Source organism: Cryptomonas paramecium, chromosome 2 (genome assembly GCF_000194455.1).
Source record: "Cryptomonas paramecium strain CCAP977/2A chromosome 2, complete sequence".
NCBI classification, from domain to species: Eukaryota; class Cryptophyceae; order Cryptomonadales; family Cryptomonadaceae; genus Cryptomonas; species Cryptomonas paramaecium.
The window spans coordinates 74,008-95,988 of NC_015330.1; the positions used below are offsets into that span (position 1 = coordinate 74,008).

At 26.9% G+C, this 21,981-nt stretch overlaps 18 protein-coding genes across 18 annotated transcripts; 11 read left to right on the forward strand and 7 right to left on the reverse strand.

Annotated features, from left to right (window-relative positions):
• Positions 1-121: 121 nt before the first annotated feature.
• Positions 122-1,654, forward strand: tcpH (t-complex protein1 eta SU; the record flags this gene model as incomplete). The annotated part of the gene is made up of 1 exon (XM_003239758.1): positions 122-1,654. One exon carries the CDS (start codon positions 122-124, stop codon positions 1,652-1,654), a length of 1,533 nt encoding a protein of 510 aa, XP_003239806.1.
• A 179-nt stretch (positions 1,655-1,833) lies between these two features.
• On the reverse strand, positions 1,834-2,454 carry CPARA_2gp251 (hypothetical protein; the record flags this gene model as incomplete). The annotated part of the gene is made up of 1 exon (XM_003239759.1): positions 1,834-2,454. The coding sequence occupies one exon, from the start codon at positions 2,452-2,454 to the stop codon at positions 1,834-1,836; it is 621 nt and encodes a 206-aa protein (XP_003239807.1).
• Positions 2,455-2,495: 41 nt separating this feature from the next.
• mcm5 (minichromosome maintenance component complex 5-like protein) lies at positions 2,496-4,313 on the reverse strand (the record flags this gene model as incomplete). The annotated part of the gene is made up of 1 exon (XM_003239760.1): positions 2,496-4,313. The coding sequence occupies one exon, from the start codon at positions 4,311-4,313 to the stop codon at positions 2,496-2,498; it is 1,818 nt and encodes a 605-aa protein (XP_003239808.1).
• A 60-nt stretch (positions 4,314-4,373) lies between these two features.
• h4 (histon H4) lies at positions 4,374-4,688 on the reverse strand (the record flags this gene model as incomplete). Its single annotated transcript, XM_003239761.1, has 1 exon — positions 4,374-4,688. One exon carries the CDS (start codon positions 4,686-4,688, stop codon positions 4,374-4,376), a length of 315 nt encoding a protein of 104 aa, XP_003239809.1.
• Positions 4,689-4,760: 72 nt separating this feature from the next.
• Positions 4,761-5,174, forward strand: h3 (histon H3; the record flags this gene model as incomplete). The annotated part of the gene is made up of 1 exon (XM_003239762.1): positions 4,761-5,174. The coding sequence occupies one exon, from the start codon at positions 4,761-4,763 to the stop codon at positions 5,172-5,174; it is 414 nt and encodes a 137-aa protein (XP_003239810.1).
• A 63-nt stretch (positions 5,175-5,237) lies between these two features.
• rpb2 (DNA-directed RNA polymerase II second largest subunit) lies at positions 5,238-8,867 on the forward strand (the record flags this gene model as incomplete). Its single annotated transcript, XM_003239763.1, has 1 exon — positions 5,238-8,867. The coding sequence occupies one exon, from the start codon at positions 5,238-5,240 to the stop codon at positions 8,865-8,867; it is 3,630 nt and encodes a 1,209-aa protein (XP_003239811.1).
• Positions 8,868-8,926: 59 nt separating this feature from the next.
• Positions 8,927-9,781, forward strand: CPARA_2gp256 (hypothetical protein; the record flags this gene model as incomplete). Its single annotated transcript, XM_003239764.1, has 1 exon — positions 8,927-9,781. One exon carries the CDS (start codon positions 8,927-8,929, stop codon positions 9,779-9,781), a length of 855 nt encoding a protein of 284 aa, XP_003239812.1.
• A 319-nt stretch (positions 9,782-10,100) lies between these two features.
• CPARA_2gp257 (hypothetical protein) lies at positions 10,101-10,820 on the forward strand (the record flags this gene model as incomplete). The annotated part of the gene is made up of 1 exon (XM_003239765.1): positions 10,101-10,820. One exon carries the CDS (start codon positions 10,101-10,103, stop codon positions 10,818-10,820), a length of 720 nt encoding a protein of 239 aa, XP_003239813.1.
• Positions 10,821-11,174: 354 nt separating this feature from the next.
• rpl23 (60S ribosomal protein L23) lies at positions 11,175-11,597 on the forward strand (the record flags this gene model as incomplete). Its single annotated transcript, XM_003239766.1, has 1 exon — positions 11,175-11,597. The coding sequence occupies one exon, from the start codon at positions 11,175-11,177 to the stop codon at positions 11,595-11,597; it is 423 nt and encodes a 140-aa protein (XP_003239814.1).
• A 9-nt stretch (positions 11,598-11,606) lies between these two features.
• Positions 11,607-12,071, reverse strand: eif5A (translation initiation factor eIF-5A.2; the record flags this gene model as incomplete). Its single annotated transcript, XM_003239767.1, has 1 exon — positions 11,607-12,071. The coding sequence occupies one exon, from the start codon at positions 12,069-12,071 to the stop codon at positions 11,607-11,609; it is 465 nt and encodes a 154-aa protein (XP_003239815.1).
• A 32-nt stretch (positions 12,072-12,103) lies between these two features.
• Positions 12,104-12,919, forward strand: CPARA_2gp260 (hypothetical protein; the record flags this gene model as incomplete). Its single annotated transcript, XM_003239768.1, has 1 exon — positions 12,104-12,919. One exon carries the CDS (start codon positions 12,104-12,106, stop codon positions 12,917-12,919), a length of 816 nt encoding a protein of 271 aa, XP_003239816.1.
• A 32-nt stretch (positions 12,920-12,951) lies between these two features.
• Positions 12,952-14,304, forward strand: CPARA_2gp261 (hypothetical protein; the record flags this gene model as incomplete). The annotated part of the gene is made up of 1 exon (XM_003239769.1): positions 12,952-14,304. The coding sequence occupies one exon, from the start codon at positions 12,952-12,954 to the stop codon at positions 14,302-14,304; it is 1,353 nt and encodes a 450-aa protein (XP_003239817.1).
• Positions 14,305-14,351: 47 nt separating this feature from the next.
• CPARA_2gp262 (hypothetical protein) lies at positions 14,352-15,557 on the forward strand (the record flags this gene model as incomplete). The annotated part of the gene is made up of 1 exon (XM_003239770.1): positions 14,352-15,557. The coding sequence occupies one exon, from the start codon at positions 14,352-14,354 to the stop codon at positions 15,555-15,557; it is 1,206 nt and encodes a 401-aa protein (XP_003239818.1).
• Positions 15,558-15,677: 120 nt separating this feature from the next.
• On the forward strand, positions 15,678-16,307 carry der1 (protein degradation protein, DER1; the record flags this gene model as incomplete). Its single annotated transcript, XM_003239771.1, has 1 exon — positions 15,678-16,307. The coding sequence occupies one exon, from the start codon at positions 15,678-15,680 to the stop codon at positions 16,305-16,307; it is 630 nt and encodes a 209-aa protein (XP_003239819.1).
• Positions 16,308-16,501: 194 nt separating this feature from the next.
• Positions 16,502-18,646, reverse strand: kea1 (potassium:hydrogen antiporter 1; the record flags this gene model as incomplete). Its single annotated transcript, XM_003239772.1, has 1 exon — positions 16,502-18,646. One exon carries the CDS (start codon positions 18,644-18,646, stop codon positions 16,502-16,504), a length of 2,145 nt encoding a protein of 714 aa, XP_003239820.1.
• Positions 18,647-18,764: 118 nt separating this feature from the next.
• rpoD (RNA-polymerase sigma factor) lies at positions 18,765-20,009 on the reverse strand (the record flags this gene model as incomplete). The annotated part of the gene is made up of 1 exon (XM_003239773.1): positions 18,765-20,009. One exon carries the CDS (start codon positions 20,007-20,009, stop codon positions 18,765-18,767), a length of 1,245 nt encoding a protein of 414 aa, XP_003239821.1.
• A 74-nt stretch (positions 20,010-20,083) lies between these two features.
• Positions 20,084-20,416, reverse strand: CPARA_2gp266 (hypothetical protein; the record flags this gene model as incomplete). The annotated part of the gene is made up of 1 exon (XM_003239774.1): positions 20,084-20,416. One exon carries the CDS (start codon positions 20,414-20,416, stop codon positions 20,084-20,086), a length of 333 nt encoding a protein of 110 aa, XP_003239822.1.
• Positions 20,417-20,623: 207 nt separating this feature from the next.
• CPARA_2gp267 (hypothetical protein) lies at positions 20,624-21,952 on the forward strand (the record flags this gene model as incomplete). Its single annotated transcript, XM_003239775.1, has 1 exon — positions 20,624-21,952. The coding sequence occupies one exon, from the start codon at positions 20,624-20,626 to the stop codon at positions 21,950-21,952; it is 1,329 nt and encodes a 442-aa protein (XP_003239823.1).
• Positions 21,953-21,981: the final 29 nt, after the last annotated feature.

Sequence of the window (21,981 nt, forward strand, 5' to 3'; positions counted from 1 at the left end):
TTCAGTAATTTTGCGGTATAGAATACGACGTAAATCAGCTAAAAAATTTATTTATATTTTTATAAATATTATATATTATTCACGTTTAATTACTATAACGCTATCTTCTTTCTTTTTTTATATGAAACAAAAAATTTCTAGTGATAACATAAAGTCTATGATAAACTCAAACGCCGAAATATGCATCAGAGTCACAGACTATATAAGAAGTACACTAGGACCTTGTAGTATGAGTAAAGTTTTTTTTTCTAAAGAAACAAATATAATTACAAATGATGGTGCGACTATATTGAATACATTGAATATACCTCATCCAATCTCAAAGATTTTGGTTGAAATATCAAAAAGCCAAGATTTTGAAGTAGGAGACGGAACTACATCTGTATGTATATTAGCTACCGAATTAATTATAATGGCTAAATATCTTATAGAAGAGGGTCTTTGTGTGAATTTAGTGAATAAAGGATTTAGAAAAAGTTGCATAATCTGTATTCAAATGATAAACGAGATATCAAAAAAAATCGAGAACACTAACGCAAAAACCATAAAAAAGTCTCTCATGTCTTGCTGTGCTACTAGTCTTAATTCTAAATTAATTTCTACGAAAAGGCATATATTTTCTGAAATGATAGTAAATATCTGTATTTACATGGGAGAAGAATTTGATTTAAACATGATTTCTGTTAAAAATATAACAGGTGGTTGTATTAATGATTCTTTTTTTATAAAAGGAATCGGGATAAAAAAACCCTTTTCTTACGCAGGTTCCGAAAAACAGTTTAAAAAATATTATTTTCCTAAAATTTTAGTTACGGATATAGAACTTGAAATCAAACCAGAAAAAAATAATGCAGAATCTAAAATAAAATACATTCAAGATTTTCAAGCAATTATAGATGCGGAATGGAGCATAATATACGAAAAATTAGACAAAATATGTAAATCAAAAATAAAAGCTGTTTTTTCTAAATCTTCAATAGGAGATTTATCAACTCAATATTTCGCAGAAAGAGGGGTTTTATGCGGAGGAAGAATTTCCAGCGACGATGTCAATCGAATCGCAATTGGGACATGTGCTCAAATTATATCTTCAATTTCAGATATTAACGACTTTACATTAGGTCGTTGTAATTTAATTGAAGAGAGACAAATTGGCGAAGAGCGTTTTTTAATATTGTCTGGATGTAAGTCTGAGTCAGTAACAATTATACTCAGAGGAGCTTCTGATAATTTGTTGCAAGAAATTAAAAGGTGTTTAAACGATGGTATAATGATAGTTAAAAAAACAATAAAAAATCAAACAATAGTCGGAGGAGCAGGATCGATAGAAATGCACCTTTCATGTAAACTTCGTAAATATGCAAATTCTCTTACTGGACAAAATCAATTAATTGTTTCAAAATACGCAAGAGCTCTAGAAATCATACCCAAGACTATATGCGAGAATGCTGGACTGGATTTCATGAATATGGTAAGTAAACTAAGATATTTACATACAAATTCTCTAAATTGGGCAGGAATAGACATAGAAAAAGGAAAAATTTTAAATTCTTATCAAAATTATATCTGGGAGCCTTCTTTGACAAAGATAAGTATTTTACAGGCAGCCACGGAAGCAGCTTGTTCTATTTTAACAATAGATAGTATGTTATAAGCATAGTTTCATAAGAAGGAATAATCATCCCATTCTCCTTTGTTTATTTTATTTAATTTAAAAAAATTTTTTTAATTCCATACGCTAATGTCAAGTTTTCATTAAATCCTTTGTCGCCTATTAGTAAAAAATGGTCATACAAAATGAGTGTTTCGTTTATATGTAAAAACTGAAAGAAATTATATCCGAGTATAGAACATCCATATTCTTTTAAAAAACCAATAAATTTTTTTTTTGATAAAGTTGATTGTAAATTTTTTTTTTTTCCAAAATACAGTACAATTATCAAATTTGGCTATATTATATACTTTTTCATAGTTAAACTTATTTAAAAAATTCTTTTTTTGATATAAACAAGTGCTGAAAATAGTTTTAATTCTGTAAATCTCCATTGAAATTGTGAAGTTTAAGTTTAAGCGAAATTTAGGTAAAAACATAATATAAAATCTGATACGAAAAAAATCTAATTTAAATCCAGAAAAAAAATAACATGCAATTATTAAAAATTTCCCGCTTAGATATTTTTTTTTTAGCTTTAATTGGCAACGTATTCTTTTAAATTCCAGAGCGGCACCTTTCTTCACGTTTTTGGAATAAGTAAAGGACTGGAAAAAACTGTCAAAATCATTTTCAGTTTTGTTAAAAAACTCAAAAATTTTAAGTTTATATTCAAGATAATTCTTAGTTTTTTGTTTCAAATTATTTACATAATAAACATTTATTAGTTTCTTGTTATAAAAATTACATTCCTTTTGAAAAAAAATCATCTGATAATGAAGAAAATTTAATTGAGATTCCATACGTATTTTACGAAAAATAAAAAAATTATAAAAGTGTATATTTAAAACGATACACTTTGATAAGAAAATTTACGAATATTCGAATTAAGAAATTTATTAATGGAAAAAATTTTTTGCTGAAAAATTTTTATTGCATCTAAAATGTCTCCGCAGTCAATTGTATTCGACATTCTCATCTTTGTTACACATTCTGAAATCCTTAGAATAGTTTCTAAATTCTTTAAACTAATCCTTATATCCAAACAATCGTTTTTTGAACCGTTTATTTTTTTATAATTTATTCTCAAATATGCATATGATTTTATAAGGATTTTGATTGCGTTTTTTGATAAGCTAATATCAATAATATGCACTCTTATACAATTTATGTATCGTTTGAGTATTTTAATACAATTCATGTACAAATAACGGTTGTCTTCTTTGTTCAATTTTGCAGATAAAGACAATGTATGGTTGTTCGACAAGGTTTTATTGATCTGGTTATATTTGTTGTTTAAAAAAATAGCTAGATCACATTCCAATAAAATCTTATATAAATAGTTTATTTTTTTGTTTACAGAACGTATAAACGACATTTTGAAAAAATATTCACTGACAAAAAAAACAAACGAATATCTGGTATAATTTCTTTTTTTTATTTTCTCCTCCTCTTTGTAACAAGCTTGGTTTTGAATGAATTGAAAGATTTTTAATTTCAAACTCGTGTCAAGCATTTCGAAATTCTCGATACAAAAAACAATTAAATCGTTAAAAAAATTTCCAATGAAAACACGATCAATGTCTTTGAAAAAAGTTTTTGTTTCAAAAGGAAAAAAATTAGTTTTTAAATAATTGTAATGTTTCCCGAAAAAGTCGTTTTGAATTAAATTTTTAATAAAACTAAAAACACTAGATTTAAATTTATTTTTATTGTATATAAAAATATTATTGAATTCTCCTCGAAATCTATATCCATTTTTCAAAAACTTAGTTGTTGCTCCAAAAAATAAACACGCGATTCCTTGTTTGATTTCGGGGCAAACGGGTATATTGGGTAATATTAAAGAGTAAATCCAGCCATATGTGTTTGAAAAAAACGTATTACAAAATAAGAGTTCTTTTTTGAATATTTTAACATATAATCGAGGAAAATATACTCCTAATATTTTAATTGATAGACTATTGTGCAAATCAAAAGTTTTTTTTTTAGAATTAGTAAAAAAATTATTAACAAAATAGATACCTGTAAACATATATGTATTATTCAATTTTAATTTTCCAATCAGGTTTTTTTCTAGTAAAAGGTTGAAATTATTTTCAAAATTTTTTCGAGCTTTAACAAATTGATATGCTATAAAATTTAAAGCATAATTGTCTGTCTTTTTTATATTGAAATTTTTTTCTTTTTTCTTTTTTCTCTTCGAATTGCTTTTACTAAGAAATTTAACTATGTTTAATAGTTTGATCCTTATTTTGCCTATCAAAACAATTTCCAATTTCCATGTAGAAAGTTGGTTTGTTTTAAAATCGAGTAATTTATGCGTTTCAATCGATTTTTTAGTTTCTATCCATAATATTTGAATATTTTTATGCCTAACATTTTCCAAATATTTATAAAAGGCCAAATTATTAACTAATTGTAAAATTATAAATTCAAAAAAATTTATGAATTTAAGAGGTTCTTTTTTAACAATTTTATAAAGCATGTAATTAAATTTTCTTAAGTCTATTAAAAAAATTTTAAAGGTTGTTTTTTCAAAATTTAGAAAAATTTCAATCGAATTCCTATACTTATACTTGTTCTTTATAGAAAAAAAAAAAAATAAAAAGTCTTTGAAAATAGTTTCGATCCATATAAATCTGTTTTTGACTATTATCATAGAAAAGAGGAAAATTGACTGTATACGTTTTTATATCGTTATTTATTTATGATAACTTTTTCAAACACCAAATCCATATAAAGTTTTTCCTTGCCTCCTCAATGCACATATTACATCCATTGCTGTAACAGTTTTCCTTCTATTATGTTCTGTATAAGTGACAGCATCTTTTACTATGGTTTCCAAAAAAACTTTTAGAATATTTCTAGTTTCTTCGTATATTAGACCAGATATTCTTTTTACACCTCCTCGTCTAGCTAACCTTCTAATAGCTGGCTTAGTTATCCCTTGTATATTATCTTTCAGTACTTTTTTATGTCTTTTTGTACCTCCTTTTCCCAGAGACTTCCCATTTTTTCCTTTGTTGGAAACCATTTTCAAGCTTTATAAGATCACAAAACGCACTTTCGCGAGTGATATGTTTAAAAACTGTATTTGTAAAGTCAGATGGCAAAAACAAAAATACTCCAACAAAAAACTTCTGAAAATTTGTTATTTAAAAAAGAATTAAGTGAAATAAAACACGAAACACCAATTACTGATTTCATCGATACTAAGAAAATGCATCGATATAAACCGGGGACCGTTGCTCTGAGAGAAATAAGAAAATTACAAAGAAGTACGGATCTTCTGATCAAAAAAATGCCTTTTAAACGAATTATAAGAGAACTCGCTCAAGACTTCAAAAGCGATTTACGTTTTCAGAATTCCGCGATATTAGCTTTACAAGAAGCAGCAGAAATGTATCTAATTGCTCTTTTTGAAGATACAAATTTGTGTGCTATTCACGCGAAAAGAGTAACTGTTATGCCAAAAGATATTCGTCTCGCAAAACGTATGAGAAGAGAAGGTATGTTATAAATACATTAACTATATATACGCTTATATATAATTTTGTAGTTTATTCGAAAATTTCCCTGAAACATGGATTATATTCCAAGTCAAAAAAAAATCGATACATGGCCTCTGGTTTCTTCTTATTTCGAAGAAAATAGCATAATCAAGCAGCAATTAGAATCTTTCAACGATTTTGTTCAAAATAAAATGCAAGATATAGTTGACGATTTGCCCCCGATTGTTGTATCTTATAAAGTAGATAAGTTGACTGATTTTAAAGAAAATTTTTTACAAAACATGAAAAAAATTTTAAGATTAGGTCAATTACATTTATCCAAACCTACTTTCATAGAAGAAGATGGTGTTATACACACTTTATTGCCAAATGAAGCACGTCTTAGAAGTTTGTCATATTCGTCTCCTTTGTATTGTGACATTTCGGTAACAACGGTTAATGTTACAAACGAACATGAAAAAGAAAGAGAATTAAATTTTAAACAAGAAAAACAGAAAATTTTACTAGGACGTATCCCCATTATGATCAAATCAAGGTTTTGTATTCTTGATAAATTATTGCCTATGACTTTACAGAATCTCGGAGAATGTAATTTAGATTTAGGCGGATACTTCATTATTAATGGATCCGAAAAAGTAATTGTAGCTCAAGAAAAGATGGCTTGGAACTATGTTTATGTATTCGAAAAAAAAAAAGAAAATAATTCGGTTGATAAATCTTTTTTTTTAGACTTAAAAAATCTTTTCTTTGCAGAATGTCGATCTATTTCTGAATTTGGAAAATGGTCTCCTTCTCTGACAATTATAAAAATTTGTTTAAACAAATTTCGCAAAAAGAAAATAGCCAAAAAAGAAAATTCTTTTAGTCATTTTACTGGAAAATTTTATATAAGAGTAGTTCTTCCTTACTTCAAAAGCGACGTTCCTGTTACGTGGATATTTAAAGCACTAGGATTTGAAGATGAAACCGAGATTATTCCTTATATTTGCTATGACAATACTAATGAAAATTTGATAGAATTGGTCAGAAATATACTTAAAGATGATCATTTTGTTCCTGATAATTTGAAAAACGATTGCTTTCGTTTAGACCAAGAAACTTCTCTCGCTTTAATAGGACAGCATATTTTTAAAGCATCGCATGGGACTCGGATTAGATACGCTTACGAAATTTTGCAGAGAGAATTTCTTCCCCATGTCGGGATAGGGCAAGGATTTGAACTTCGAAAAGGATTTTTTTTTGGATACATGGTTAATAAATTATTACTAGTTCAGCTAGGAAATAAGAAGGTTGACGATAGAGATCATTATGGGTATAAAAGATTAGATACAGTTTCTCCGTTATTAAGTGTTTTATTTCGTCAACTAGTTAATAAAGCTACCAAAGATCTCAGGATGTCATTAGAAAAAAAGACTAATTTAGAAAAAAATACATTCCAGATTTCCGACATTTTTAAGTTTAATTTAATTACCACCGGTATGTTTTATTCTTTAGCAACAGGAAATTGGAGTACAAACGGTCAAACTATGAAAACAGGGGTTAGTCAAGTTCTCAATCGAATCAATTACATGTCGACATTAAGTCATTTGAGAAAAATAAACTCAACAGGAATAAACGTGAGCAAACTGACAAAACCCCGACAACTTCATAATACGTATTGGGGGTTAATATGTCCAGTAGAAACCCCAGAAGGACATTCATGCGGATTGGTTAAAAATTTAGCAATAAGTGCTTATATTACCCTGGGGTCGTCTTCTATGCCTGTGTTTGAATTTTTAGAAGAACTAAAAATAAAAAATTTCAACGAAATTAAAGTACAAAATATTCGATTTTATTACAAAATTTTTTTAAACGATTGCTGGATAGGTGTTTACGATAAGCCTGATACAATAGCAAAAACTTTGAGGTGTTTTAGACGTTCTGGAAATACAAATCAAGAGCTTTCTGTAATTATTTTTCATAAAGACAAGGAAATCAAGATATATACAGATGCGGGAAGAGTGTGTAGACCTTTGATTGTATCTGAATTGGTTAAATTTAACAAAAAAAATCAATACATCGTCAAATCAATTTCAGTAAATCAATATAATTTCGACGTGCTTACTATTGGGAATAAATGCACGTTTACCGAGTTGATCCGAAATGGATTAATCGAATTTATAGACGCAGAAGAAGAAAAAACTTGTGTGATTGGAATGTACGTTTTCGAGGGTATAAAAAATATCAACAATTTAATCACATTCACTCACTTCGAAATACATCCTTCTATGATTATGGGAATTTGCGCTAGTTTTATACCATTTTCACACCACAACCAATCCCCTCGAAACACATATCAAGCAGCAATGGGAAAACAATCAATTGGCATCTATTCCTTAAATTTTCAGCATAGAATGGATACAATGGCTCATATTTTATATTATCCGCAAAAACCTTTAGTGACAACAAGATTTTTGAATTACTCTGCTTCTAAAAATTTTCCAAACGGGATAAATGCAATAGTTGCTACGGCTTGTTATACTGGATACAATCAAGAGGATTCTATAATTATGTCTCAAGATTCAATTGACAGAGGTTTATTCAGATCAGTCTTTTATAGATGTTATCGAGATGAGGAAAAAAAAAAAACAAATGGTTTTAAAGAAACATTTGAGATACCGAACAAAAGCGAATGCATCGGTTTAAAAATTGGATCTTATGAGAAATTAGACTTGGATGGATTTGTTCAAGAAGGCTCTAGAATTTCAGGCGAAGATGTAATCATTGGAAAAACTGTGCCTTTTACGAATGGAATATCTCAGAAAAAAATTTTAAAGTTTAAAAAAAATCCAAAATATAAAAAGGATGCAAGTATTTTAGCAAGAAATTGCGAGGTTGGGGTGGTTGATAAAATAATGATCGGAACTTCAGAATATGGAAATAGGTTAGTAAAGATAAGAATAAGATCGATTCGTATACCTCAAGTCGGGGATAAATTCGCTTCTCGACATGGGCAAAAAGGAATATTAGGAATGGCTTATAAACAATATGATTTACCCTTTACTACAGAGGGAATGTCCCCTGATATTATCATGAATCCCCATGCAATTCCATCTAGAATGACCATAGGGCATGTATACGAATGCCTTCTTGCTAAAATTTCAGCAATAAGTGGAATTGAAGGTGATGGTACTCCGTTTTCTTCCATTTCGATTGAAAAAATCATGAAACATCTTAAAAATTATGGGTATGACAAAAGCGGATGGGAAGCAATGATAAATGGGTTTACCGGTAAATTTTTGAAAAACTTGATATTTATAGGTCCGACCTATTACCAAAAATTAAAACATATGGTTGATGATAAAATTCATTCGAGATCACGAGGGCCTGTTCAGATACTAACTCGTCAGCCAGTCGAAGGTAGATCTCGATACGGAGGCCTTCGTTTCGGAGAAATGGAGAGAGATTGTATTTTGTCACACGGTTCGATTGTTTTTTTAAAAGATCGTTTGTTAGACCAATCCGACCCTTTTGTGATTTTTGTGTGCGATTTATGCGGGTTAATTGCAATTGGAAATAGAAAATTAAAAATATTCGAATGTCGTAGTTGTGATAACAAAATGTTCATATCTTTGATTAAAATTCCTTATGCATGTAAACTTTTGCTCCAAGAATTGATTGCATTATCAATTGGACCTAGAATGATTCCAGGTGAACTGTGAATATTTTTTTTTTGCATTGTTGAGATTGGTTGTGGATTTATTTATGTATATTGAAAAACATGGTCAAATGTCAAGTAGATGTTTGTAGTTTTTATTTTTATAAATATTTTTATTTTGAAAAAAATGCATTTGATTTTTTTCGTTTTATAAAAAAAAATTTCTTTCACTGTAAAAAAGCTTTGAAAAATTCTTTGATGGTAAAAGTTACTGATTATTCAACTTGTAAATTTTTAAAAAACCCAGCAACGATTATAAAACTTAAATATTTTAAAAAAAAGAAAATCGTATTAAACTGCAAGAACATTATTAGTTCATTTAATTTTCAGTTGTCTTATGTTTTAACTAACTTTTTTGTCGGTTTTTCGTATATCACGAAAATAATTTTTTATATCATGTTTGGAGTTAATTTAGAATATTTACAAGCCATCGTTTTTTTTTTGAAAAATTCACATAATATAACAAAACAATCAATTATTTTTTTTAATATATTAGTTTTTAAAAAAGCGTTTTCATTGACATCGAGCGTTTTCAATTACACGAAAAAAGCATATTGGTTATGTTCTGGTGAATTTTTTTTTTTTCAAAAACTCTTTTTTGCGAATTTTATTCAAACAGTCGTGAAAAAAAAAAACTTTCATATTTGTTATCAATTCATAGAAATATGTCTCAAAGCTTTAAAATTTTTTAAAATTTCGTCTGTGATAATCCAAAGTATTTTTACAAAAATTGTTATGAAACATGAACTCGATCTTTTTCTTATAAAAAATAAAAAAATGTGTTTTAACTTATTTTTCTATAAGATTTTCCAAGATAGGCTTTCTATTGTAATTTTTTTTTTGAAAAAATTTCATGTTTTTTTTATTATGATAAACCTAGTAAAGTTAATTTTTTTTCCAAGCTCACCCTTTATCTAGTTTGGAATTTAAAAATCTTTCGATATTCAAACAATTTTATACTTGATTATACTTTTTTAAAAATTAGTGTTAACAAACTAATACGAAAAATAAATAACAAGTGTTTAAACATAAGTATAACTAAGCGCATTGACGAACATAAGATTTTTAGCCCGTTGTTTTTTAATATACATGAACTTTTTGAAGGTTATACGAAAAAAAAAATTCGAATGATTCGTTCATTTCCAAAGAAAGAATTTTAAATCAAGCAAAAAAAATTTTTTTGTGTACTTTGATTCTCAGGGATTCTGTAAAACTAACATTAAATAATATAATCATTATGATTCGGTTATTTGACTACAATTTTTTTCAGTTGAATAAATTCAAGAAAAAATCAAACAAACGTTTTTACAATTTTATAATAAGCAAAAAAAAAAGAAAAAGGTTTCATTGGACTTTATGTTTAAAAATCCAAGGAATTATTTTCTTTTTTTATAAAATCATTGTAATATTTTTGAATACACGTATTGTTTTTTGCTTTTCAAACCTTTTAAACGCAGCTTATAAACATGCATTTAAAAATTTAATGTTTATGAAAAAAATATACAACGTTTCTATCTTCATTTTTTTTAAAAAAAAAATAAGATATTTCTTTATATCTCATAGTAATTTGTTTTTATTCGACTCAATTGTATTTTATTTTAAAATACATTTTAATTTTATGTATAAATTAATTTATAATCAAAGTATTTTACATAAGAGAACTATGTGCATTTTTTTTTATGTCGTTTGGATAAAAATTTGTTTAAAACCAAAAAAAAAACATATTTCACATACAAACTGTTTTTCGGTTGTTTGTTTAAAGACTTTGGTCAATATTAGTCTACATTTTTTTTCTTTAGTAGTATATTTTTGTTTTGTAAAGAAAAAACATATAATTTTACTCTTGTTGTTAAAATTTTTTTTTTTCGGATTTTATGATTTAGTTTTTTTACTAAATAATTTTTTTAAAAAAAAAAGAAAAGAAATTGTACCGATTTTTTTAAATTTTTTTTTTTAAAAAAAAAATTTAAAAAATTTAACCGAAAGTTTTCTCATAATTTTTTTCTAAAAAAAATATCAAACATCTATTTTTCAAACATTTTTAATTTAAAAAAATTTTCATGTAATATAAACTTGCTCTCCAAAATAGAAATTGCGGAGAAAAACCCTCATACCTTTTTTGATAAAAAAAAGTTTTTCATTTAAAAAAAAAACGAAAATTTCAAATAATCATGTGAAATTCAAAAATTATATTTTTTTAAGCACAAAAAGATCGTTTGATTCGGTTTGTATTTAATACGAAATTTTTTTTCTTGGCTTCGAATTTTGACGTATAACAACCTGTCTTTGTTTAAAAAACATTATCAACGTTATGGCTCAAAAAGGAAAAGGTGTCATCAATGGAACAAAATTTAGGACAACATTAGGGTTGCCAGTTGGCGCGAATATCAACTGCGCAGATAATAGTGGAGCGAAAAGTCTTTGTATTGTAGCAGTAACTAGGGTTCGAGGAAGATTAAACCGACTTCCTTCTAGTGGCCCTGGAAGTATGGTATTGGTAACAGTTAAAAAAGGAAAGCCTGAATTAAAAAAAAAAATTACAATTGCCATAATTATTAGACAAAAAAAATCTTGGAGAAGAAAAGATGGTAATTTTGTACTTTTTGAAGACAATGCAGCTGTGATTGCAAATCCTAAAGGTGATCTAAAAGGATCAAGTATAGCCGGGCCTGTCGCAAAAGAATGTGCTGATTTATGGCCTAAAATAGCTGCAATTGCAAATTCTATTTTGTGATTTTAAAAATTAATTCAACGCTTCTTTACATGCGATTATTTTTTCTTTTTGCATGCATTTCATAACCGTAACTACTATATTCTTTCCTGATTCAAACTCAGCTTTAATTTTTTTGTGGTTATCATCATTATATATGTCTATTGACAAATCTTCTCTTATATTTCCTTCTTGGTCCATTAGGCACACAAAATTATCTTCTGTAATTTCGATTAATTGATAATCTTTTTTGATTATTATAGGCTGCATTACATTATGAGAAGTTGGGGATAAATCTTGGTATTTTTTTCCAGTAAATATATCTATACCAGTAATACTAGCTTTTGCGTGGCCATGTTTTCCAGTTTTTGAAGTTGAAATTTCGGTGACTTTACAAGGATATCCCTTTAAAATAGCGTATGATCCTTTTTTCAATATTCCCGCTTGAATAGGAACCGTATCAGATGCCTGGTTATTTTCTTTATTAAATTCGCTCATTAGAGATTATTAATTTTTTTAAAAAAATTAATATGCATATTGGGTACATATCAATCCATCAAACTGCGTATGTATCGGGGGGCGTTTTTCAAAAAAATAACCATAGACTCATATTGTATAGAGAAAAATATTTAGAAATATTTAACATTCAACCTTTAAACGGAAAGATAATTTCTTGTTTAATTTTAAATTTTTTTTTCAATTTTTTGTTTCAAAATTTATTTACAATTAAAAATACACATAAAAATTATTTGTTTTTTCTTGATGAAATTGGATGTGTAACTATTATTCAAATTTTCAATTCAGGAAAATTAATTCGAGTAGATTTAGTTGACTTAAAAAAAATTTTAAAGATAAAACAATTTTCTTGTTTTCAAGTAGCTTTGGATAAAAAAAATTTAATTTTTTTGATCTGTAACGATTATATTTACAAATTTATTTGTCGCATTAAGAAAAATCTCGAGTTAATTCCATTTGTTTCGAATAAAGTCCTTATAATAAAACATTATTATATTATTTGTTATCATGTCACTTGCATTGTATCTCATTTTACTCACACTAGCAATTTTGTTTCTATCGAAACAATTTACAATCGTCCTTATGATAAATTTCTTGTTTTTTACTATATCAATTTTTTATCCAAATGCATAAAACGCAGTATTATTTGCAAGATAAACGATTCTTCGTATATTCTATTACCTTTTCCTAGTACAAATAAATGTCAAGAATGCATTTTAATTCTATGCGAAAATTTTTTTGTTTTCATAAATTTACATACTCTAAATCTTCTATTCAAAGATATCCCTTTTAGAAAAATAAAAAAAAATACAGGTCAAATACTTATATAACATCTTTCGGCTATTTTAAAAGTAGAAATAAAATGATATACATAATGGTTAATCAAGATGGAGATTTATTAGGATTTGTTTTTTCATATAAATTTAACTATTTTTATTTAAAATTTAACTGGAAAATTCAGTACATACATAGTTTTTATGACAAAGTATACGATATATTTGTTCTCCGTAATGGATTTATTTTTTTGTCAATTAAAACAGGAAATCATATCTATCTACAATTTTTTAAATTCAATATTCAAAAAAATAAATCTATAACATCTTATTTTTATCCCAGATATCATTCTAGGTATATTTTAGTTATACAAGAATTTTTAAATAATGTTCATTTGGTATCTGCTTTTGTTTTAGGTAATTTTTTAAAAATAAAGCAATCTAAAATTTTGCTTCTGTGTAAAAACAAAATAAAATCATCAATTAGGTTATTGAGTTATGGTTGTTTTCTAAAACACATTTTTCATAAAAAAACAGAAGAATTTCCTAAAGGTATAAATAAAGTTGAATGTCAAAAAAATTTGTTCAGCATCTTAGTTTCTTTCAAATTTCATACTGATATTTTCCTTTTGTCCAAGAAATTGGGACAAATCAATTCACATTGTCTAATAACAGATTCTCCTAGCATCTTTTCAGAATATGTTATTTTAAAAAAAGGAATAATCCAATGCACACCGAAAAATGTGAGATTTATTAAAATCTATAAAAACAAAAAAAATATCAGCGAATGCAAGTTTTATGGAGGTTGTATAACAAATTGTATTGTTTTTTTGGCGCATGCTTTGCGCATTTTAATTATTTCAAGTGAAAATGGATTTTTATTAGAAATATTAGAAGACGGATCATTTGTTGAACTTGAAATTTTGACTTTTAAAAGTTTTCAAAATATACATTTATTTGGAAATTTTGTCATTAATAAAAAATTGAACTGGAATATGTTAATTTTATTTGAAAAAAAGCAAAAAGCTATTCGTTTTTACTCTCTTAATAAATTTTATTTTATGAAATTAGTAGGAATACAGATGTTACCATGGTCTCCGAGTTCAGCCAAAGTTATTTCGAAAAACGAGAAACTTGTAATTTTCGTGGGGTTGAATAATGGAAATTTAACTAAAATTATATTTAATTCAGTAATGATAATAAAAAATCAAAAAACTATAAAAATTTCCACGTCGCCTTTGTACTTATTAAAAGAGGACTTTTTGTTTCATACTATACTCTTCGGTTCAAAATTATGGTTATTAAAATACGCAAAAAATTATGAGGATTTTTCATTAAAATCATTGATTAGTGATATAGATTTAGCAGAATGTTCTTCAAATTTGATTATAACATTGAACGATAAAAAGCTAATAATTTGGAAATTAAAAAAAAAAAAATAGAAATATCTGATTATGTAACAATTAATTTTTTATCAAATTTTACTGACATGACTATGATTCAAACTTTTCAAAAAAATTGGCTCGTCAGTTTTTTCTGTCTACAATCTGATTTTAGAATACCTAATAGTTTTATACAATTTGAATACGATTATTTATTTATTGTAAATTTTTTTTTTACATGCAAAAAAACGCGTGAATATAACATGTTTTTTATATCCTTGTTTTCGAAAGCTCTGCGTTATCATTATTTTTATGATTTTTTAACTTGTAAAAAATTTGTTTTTGGTAAAAATTTCAACAACGTGTTTTTGTATAAGTTATGTAAAACTATTTATATTGAACTGATTTCATGTTCATTCGTATCTTGTTTTGATAAAAATTTTATTCAATTAAATAAAATTAATGAAATATACAAAAAGGCATTTTTTTTATTATGTTTTCGTATTATGAAAAAATTAAAATATAACAAAAAAAACGGGGGAAAAGCTTTTTTTCAAGATAAAATAGTTTTCCTTTTTAAAGAATTTTTTTATTTGAAAAAAACAAACGGGAATTCTTTGTGTATATTTAAAAATTTGTTTAAAAAAAGACTTGTTTTATTTAATAATACAGTTATAATTATAGCAGAAGTTAAGCTAAAAAAAATCCAAATTATTTTTCAGATAAACACTTTGTTTTTGCATTTAATTGACATTGATATTTATAAGAACAAATTTTTAACAATAGATGCAACAGAAGGTCTTACAATTTTCAATATAAAATCTAATTTCCAGCAATTTATATTATTTGCAAAGATTATGTATTTTAGTTTTCTGGTATGTGGAAAATTTTTAGATATGACAACTTTTATTTTATCTGACAAATTAGGAAATGTTTATTTTTTCCGAATGAAACAAAGTAATCATATCAATATGAGAGCCGACACGATGTTAGATTTTAAAAGAAAATTTTGTTTAATAGCTAGATTTTATTTTACATCTCCGATCAGAAAAATATTAGTTTTTTACATTCATATGAAAAAAAAGGCCACGTGGATATGTCTTATTTGTGCAAATGGTCAAATTTTTTTCGTAAAACCAATTTTGATACAGGATAAAATATTGTTTTTGACTAAATTTTTTTATAATGTAAACAGAGCTTACAGCATACTATATAGGAAAAAGTTCACATGTAATATCAATTTTTCACTCGGTAATTCTTTTTGCTCTGTAAATTTAGAAATGTTAACTGTACTAAATACGGCTAGTAAATAACCGAATTCAATATGAAAAAAATAATTTATATATAAAAAACTTTAGAGAAAACTTGTTACGGGTAAAAATTTTTTTTTAGTAGATATTGCCTTTTTAAATTTTTCATCAAATTTACTTTATATGATAATTGATTTATTTAATTCGTTTCCTCCTATAACTCGAACATTTTTAATAATTTCAATAGCAGTTAATTTGTTATGTTTTGCGGGTTATGTTAAGCCAATCAATATTTTCCTGAACTATCGTTTAATTATCGAATTTCATAACTATTGGCGTCTTTTAAGTCATGTTTTTTTTTTTGGACAGATTGGGTTAAAAACTCTTTTTTATATTTTTTTTTTTATCAGGTATTCTAAATCATTGGAGTTATTTTCTTTCCGAAACAGAGAAGAAGATTATTTTCACTTATTACTTACCGGAAATTCGATTATATTTTTACTAAAAATTTTTGTCCCGCAGGCAAGCTTTCTGGGGCCTTCGATAACTTTTATGATAATATATATATGGGGGAAAAAAAATGCTCAACAGTTGATCAATCTAATAGATATTTTGCATATCAAAGGATCATCGCTTCCTTTCTTATTAATGGTATCCAGTTATTTCATGAAACAAAGAACACTAAAACTTGATGTAATAGGGATGATTGCTGGTCATTTTTGTTATTATTTGGGAGAAATCTACCCTCGTTTAGCAGGAGGCCAGGTGCCAATCGGTTTTTTTAAAAAAATAAAGCAGTTTAAGAGAAATTAATACATATTACATATTTTCGAACTCAGTCATCCAAGGGAAATTTTATCACTACTTCCATATCAAATTGTTCTAAAAAAGAAAATAAAAAACACACGAATGGCTTTTCGGGAAACTATTCATCAGTGTAAATAAAAAAAAAGCTATTTCTGTTCTTCTAATAATTTCGGTAAGTCAAAAAAAGAATTTGTTGCAACTTAATCGAAATTCTCAAAAAGCAAGGATGGTACTTCTAGCCCAGCATCAGAAAGAGTTTTCTTTCTTGAATCTTCGATTAACGAATTAACTTCTTCGATGGAAATCCCATGCGATAGTAATACGGCACCGCCTAATAGTAAACTTGATTCCAGCAACTCTGGAACGATGGCAGTTGCTCCGCATAATTGTAATATTTTTTGATGTTTAACATCTTTAGCACGTGCAAAAATTTGGACAGTAGAATATTCGCGTCGAATCGCATTGACAATTTTGCTCAATTTATCTTTATCGTTCAGAGTAAGTACAATTGATCTGGGATGTTTTATACCAGCAGCTTTTAAAACTTCAGGACGACATGCATCTCCAAAAAAAACCGGAAATCCTTTATTTTTTGCTTCTATTACTTTAGAAGGATCCAAATCAAACGCTATATACCGAATCAATTTTAGATTTAGCAATTCACATACGGCTTGACCAACTCTTCCGAATCCTATAACTATCACACAATCTTTGGCTCCATTTATATCTTCTTTTTTGGCCCCAATTAACTTTTTTCTATTTTCAATTAAATTTCCAATGTTGGAACCGATTGATGCTAACAACGGAGTTATACTCATCGATAAGGCTATTACTAAAAATAATAATTGAGTAAACTGAGGTGATATAAGATTTCGTTTAGAAGCCAAGCCAAAGGTAACAAAAGCAAATTCGCCTCCTTGAGCCAACACCAGCCCCGTTTTTTGTGCATCTGAAAAATTCAACTTAAACACAATGCCTAAAAAGATTGTCATAAATGTCTTGACTACTAATAAAATAAGAATTGAACAAATGATAAGTCGAAAATTTCCTATCACCAAAGAAATGTCAATTGCAAATCCAACAGTTATAAAAAATAATCCCAGTAACAAACCTCTCAGAGGAGCAATATCAGCTTCCACTTGATGTTTGTATTTAGTCTCGGCTAGCAATACTCCGGCCAAAAATGCTCCTAAGGTATTCGATAATCCAATCGATTCTGTCAATGTGGACATTGCGAGGACTGTCAGTAAAATAGTTGCTATAAACGCTTCAGGAGATTTTGAAGAAGCGCTCAATCGAAATGCTGGCTGTAATAAAGCTTTTCCTCCGAAAATCATGATGCTTAAGACCAAAATGGCTTTATTCGCGGCTACCCATAATGCTTTGAGTAAATTAAATATTCCTTTTTTTCCAGAAGATAACAATGGTATTATAACTAAAAGAGGAACTACCGCGAGGTCTTGGAAAAGTAAAATACCAAATGATGCTCTTCCAAATTTCGTACCAATCTCTCTCCTCTCTGACAAAATTTGAAGTACAAATGCAGAAGACGATAGTGCGAGACTAAATCCAATTACAGTCGCAGCTTCAATTGTAGAATGACACGCGGTAAAAACGGACCCTATTAATGATCCTGTTAACAACCATTGTAAAAAACCTAATCCAAATACGTCTAAACCGAGGGATTTCAACCTAGACAAAGATAATTCTAATCCCATTTCAAATAAAAAAAAAACCACTCCGAATTCGGCCAAAATTTTAGAAGTTTCTATTTGATGAATTAAACCGAATCCATTTGGCCCCAACATTAAGCCAGATAATAAAAACCCCAGAATAGGAGAAATGTTGTTATGCTTAGATAAGGGAATAACAGTTGCGGTTATAAACAATAAAACCAGCGTGTCTTTCATGGACATAGGAATATGATAATTTATTTCATGAACATTTTCTAAAGTTTTACTTTTCAAATTAAACCATGTGTTCTGATAACAGTTTTTTATTTTTTTTAAACCCGCGTCGAAATAAACACAGCTGTCGTGTGGTTGATTTGAAAAATCACAAAGCGAACTTTTGTTCACGTGTTCCGAAACTAAATCAATTGGTTCATAGCTCGATATGTTATAAGGATTAAACAGGTAAACACAAAAAATTATTTTTGTTATAAAACTCATTTTGATACAAACACTATTGATTTTTTTTATTATTATATCTAAATAATTTGACGAAAAACAATAATTGCAACTAGAAATTTGATGTTGTCTGTTTTTTTTCATTTTTTTGTAAAAGAATTTTTTTGAAATATATAAAACTTTTAACCGACTATTATAAACAACTATATTATGCATTTTTTTTTAAGCAAAATTAAGAGCCAGTTTTAGTGGTTATACTTTTATCTCGTTTTTTGTTTTTTTTACCAAAAAGAAAACACGAGATATGTTCCGAATAAATAAGTCTAAATGTTGGCTATTTTCTTGACTGATATTTCTGGTCAAAAATTTTTTCTGAGGTATTTAAATGTGTATACGAATGGTCTTTGAATATCGAACTTCTATAGGGCTGCCTTAGCTTTCTGATTGCTTTAGCTTCTATCTGCCTCACTCTTTCCCTTGTGACACTGAAAATCTGGCCGATTTCTTCTAAAGTTCTTATTTTACCATCGTCGAGTCCATATCTCATCCTAATTACATCCCTTTCCCGTAAGCTTAAGCTGTTGATTACATCTCGCAAATCATCACGTAACATTGATTTTTCAACATGTTCATCAGGAGACTCTTGGTCTGCCTCTATAAAATCAGACAACTGGGCGGTATCGCCGTCATTTTTTATAGGTTTTTCTAACGATAAAGTTGGTTGTGCACTTTGCAAAACACTTCTTAATTTATCCACAGTTACGTCCATTTTACAAGCAATTTCTTCTTCAGTAGGAGATCTTCCCAGTTCTATTGTCAGGATACGAGTCGTCTTTTTTATTGCAGATAATGTATCATATAGATGAACAGGTAGCCGTATTGTCCTAGAATGATCAGCAATTGCTCTGCTAACTGATTGTTTTATCCACCACGTAGCATATGTACTGAATTTAAAACCTTTTTCGCTATCGAACTTTTCAGTAGCTCTGATTAAACCCAAGCTGCCTTCTTGGACTAAATCTTGTAAAGACATTCCTCTGTTCGAATAACGTTTAGCAATTGAAACGACAAGCCTAAGATTTGCAGCGATCATGCGTTCTTTTGCTTTTCTTGAATTATATAAAACTGTTTTGAATTTTTGTACATCAGATATTTTACACGCAGCCGACCATTCTAATGCAGTAGGTTCTCTTCCGAGTTTTTCTTTCAAAAAAACCTTTATATGTTCCCATTGCAATAATTGAGATATTTCTCTGGCAAGCTGGATTTCTTCTTCCGGTTTAAGCAGTTTAACTTTTCCTATTAATTGAAGGTACCACCTAACAGAATCGTCTGATTTATGAACAGGCTTTGTTTCGCTTTGAAATTTGGCTACTTCAGGTTCTTCGATTTTATTTTTGAATTCTCGTTGAGTATTAAAAGATTTTATAATTTTTTTCACTTCATTTTTTTTCACTTCATAAAAATTTTTTTCTACATTGTTTATGAGATTAAATTCTAACCAATTTTTTTTAAAATTAAGATGTACTCTATGGATAAAAATTAACTTATTATTTAATCCAAGAAAATTTTTTAGCATAACAATTTTTTGCGTATAATTATATATTTATTAACATAATTATACGCAAAAACTACAAAATTGTGATAAGTTTTCTAATAACACTTGCTTAAACTTAGTTTAATCGCAGGCAAATAAAAATAGGCATATTTTCTAACAATTTTTGAATTATTTACATTGAAAAAAAATATGGCTGTTTTTTTTAAATTTTCAATTAAAAAGTTCATTTGAAAAAACGCACAAAAGTTTGTTTTTACATTTATTTCACAAAGATAAGCAATTGTTATTTTATCATAAATTTGTAAAAAAATTAAGTCGAATAAATTTAAATCGTTTATCAAAGAAGATATGAAAAGTTTACATTTTTTTGCCCAATACAATTCTTTAAATTTTTGAATTCGATTCAAAATATAAATTAAATTCAACATGGAATTTTTTTCTATTTTTTCATAAAAATAAAAATTTTATTTTATTTTTATGAAATTTTAATGTTTTTTTTATACTTTTAAGAATAATCTCTAAATAAAAAAATTTTTATTTTATTTTTATTTTTTTTGTAAATTTTGCTGCCCATTTTACATCAAATTGTAAATTATATTTTGAGTGATATTCAGTAATCATATACTGTTTAATCTATGAAGATGCTTTTATTTAAAAAGCTTATAATGTTACCTGGAAAAATTGTAAAAATTAAACTGGATTTTTTTATTAAGGAAAATTCTTCATATAATCTCAATTCAATAGGAAAAAAAATTCATTTTTTTCAGATAAGATCTTTATTAAAATATAAAAAACTCAAAAAAAACATTTTAGAAACTAATCTAAAATATGAAATTTATTTTATAATTTTAAATAAATATTTGAATTTAATTTCCATATACAAAATTTGGATGTTTTATGTTAAGTCTCAGCATGAATCGAGTTTTCCTTTAGTTAATAAAGCTAAAACAGGAGCCGAACTTCTAGTAGGCTTTTCTTATTTCACAGACAAGATACATTTTTACACGCCCTTGACTCCGATGAATTTTTTAAACAACTTAAAATTTTTACTAAATAAAACCGAAGATTTCTGGCCTGCGTGTAAGTTACTATTTTTTTCATTCGGAACATTTATATATCATACAAATTATATCTGGATAAAACACAATTACCAAAAAAAAATAAATTTAAATACCTATTTTTTTCAAACGCAAAAAAATGCAAGGAATATAAAAGAATACAACCCAATAAAAAAAAATGCAAATTTTTTACATTTTATGAATTTCAATAACAATATTCAAATAGAAAATTTTAATAAGAAAAAAAATTTATTTTTTTATAAATTTTCTGAAAAATCACAAAAATATAACATTAAGAATACTGAAGTTTTTTTTTTTTTAAAAAAAAACTTCAGTATTTTTTTAAAAAAAATACCCATAAATAATTTTGTGCTTTTAGAAAATTTTTATTGCGATTTTTTTTTGAACAATTTGTTTAAAATAGAAGAACATTTAAATTTTAGAAACTCGAGAGTATTCAAATTAATAGCAGATCTTGATAAAACAACCGATCATTTAACGATTTTTGAAAACTTTATCGTGTTCATAAAAAACATAACTAATTTAAGAAAGAATTTACCGAATATAAAACGTACAATTTTTTTTAGTTCCGAAATTATGTTTTTTCCATTCCAAGAAGAACATGAATTTAAGTGGAATAAGTTAGTCTTCTTTTTAAATAAAAAATTCAAAAGAAATTATTTTTTACATTCCAATGTTGTTTTTTATTTAAATTATTTGCAAATTTTAATCATAAATGGGATAAAAGTAAAAATGTTGCTAGACACCGCATGCGGTTCCGTGCAAACAACAACTTTATGCAATTGTTTATCAAATGTGTATAATAATTTTGACAAAAATTATTTGAAAATAATAAAATATGTAAATTTGTCAACAGGAAGTTCTGTGTTATATTTAAATATATGAAAATTTTTTTTAAAAAAAAACTATAGTTC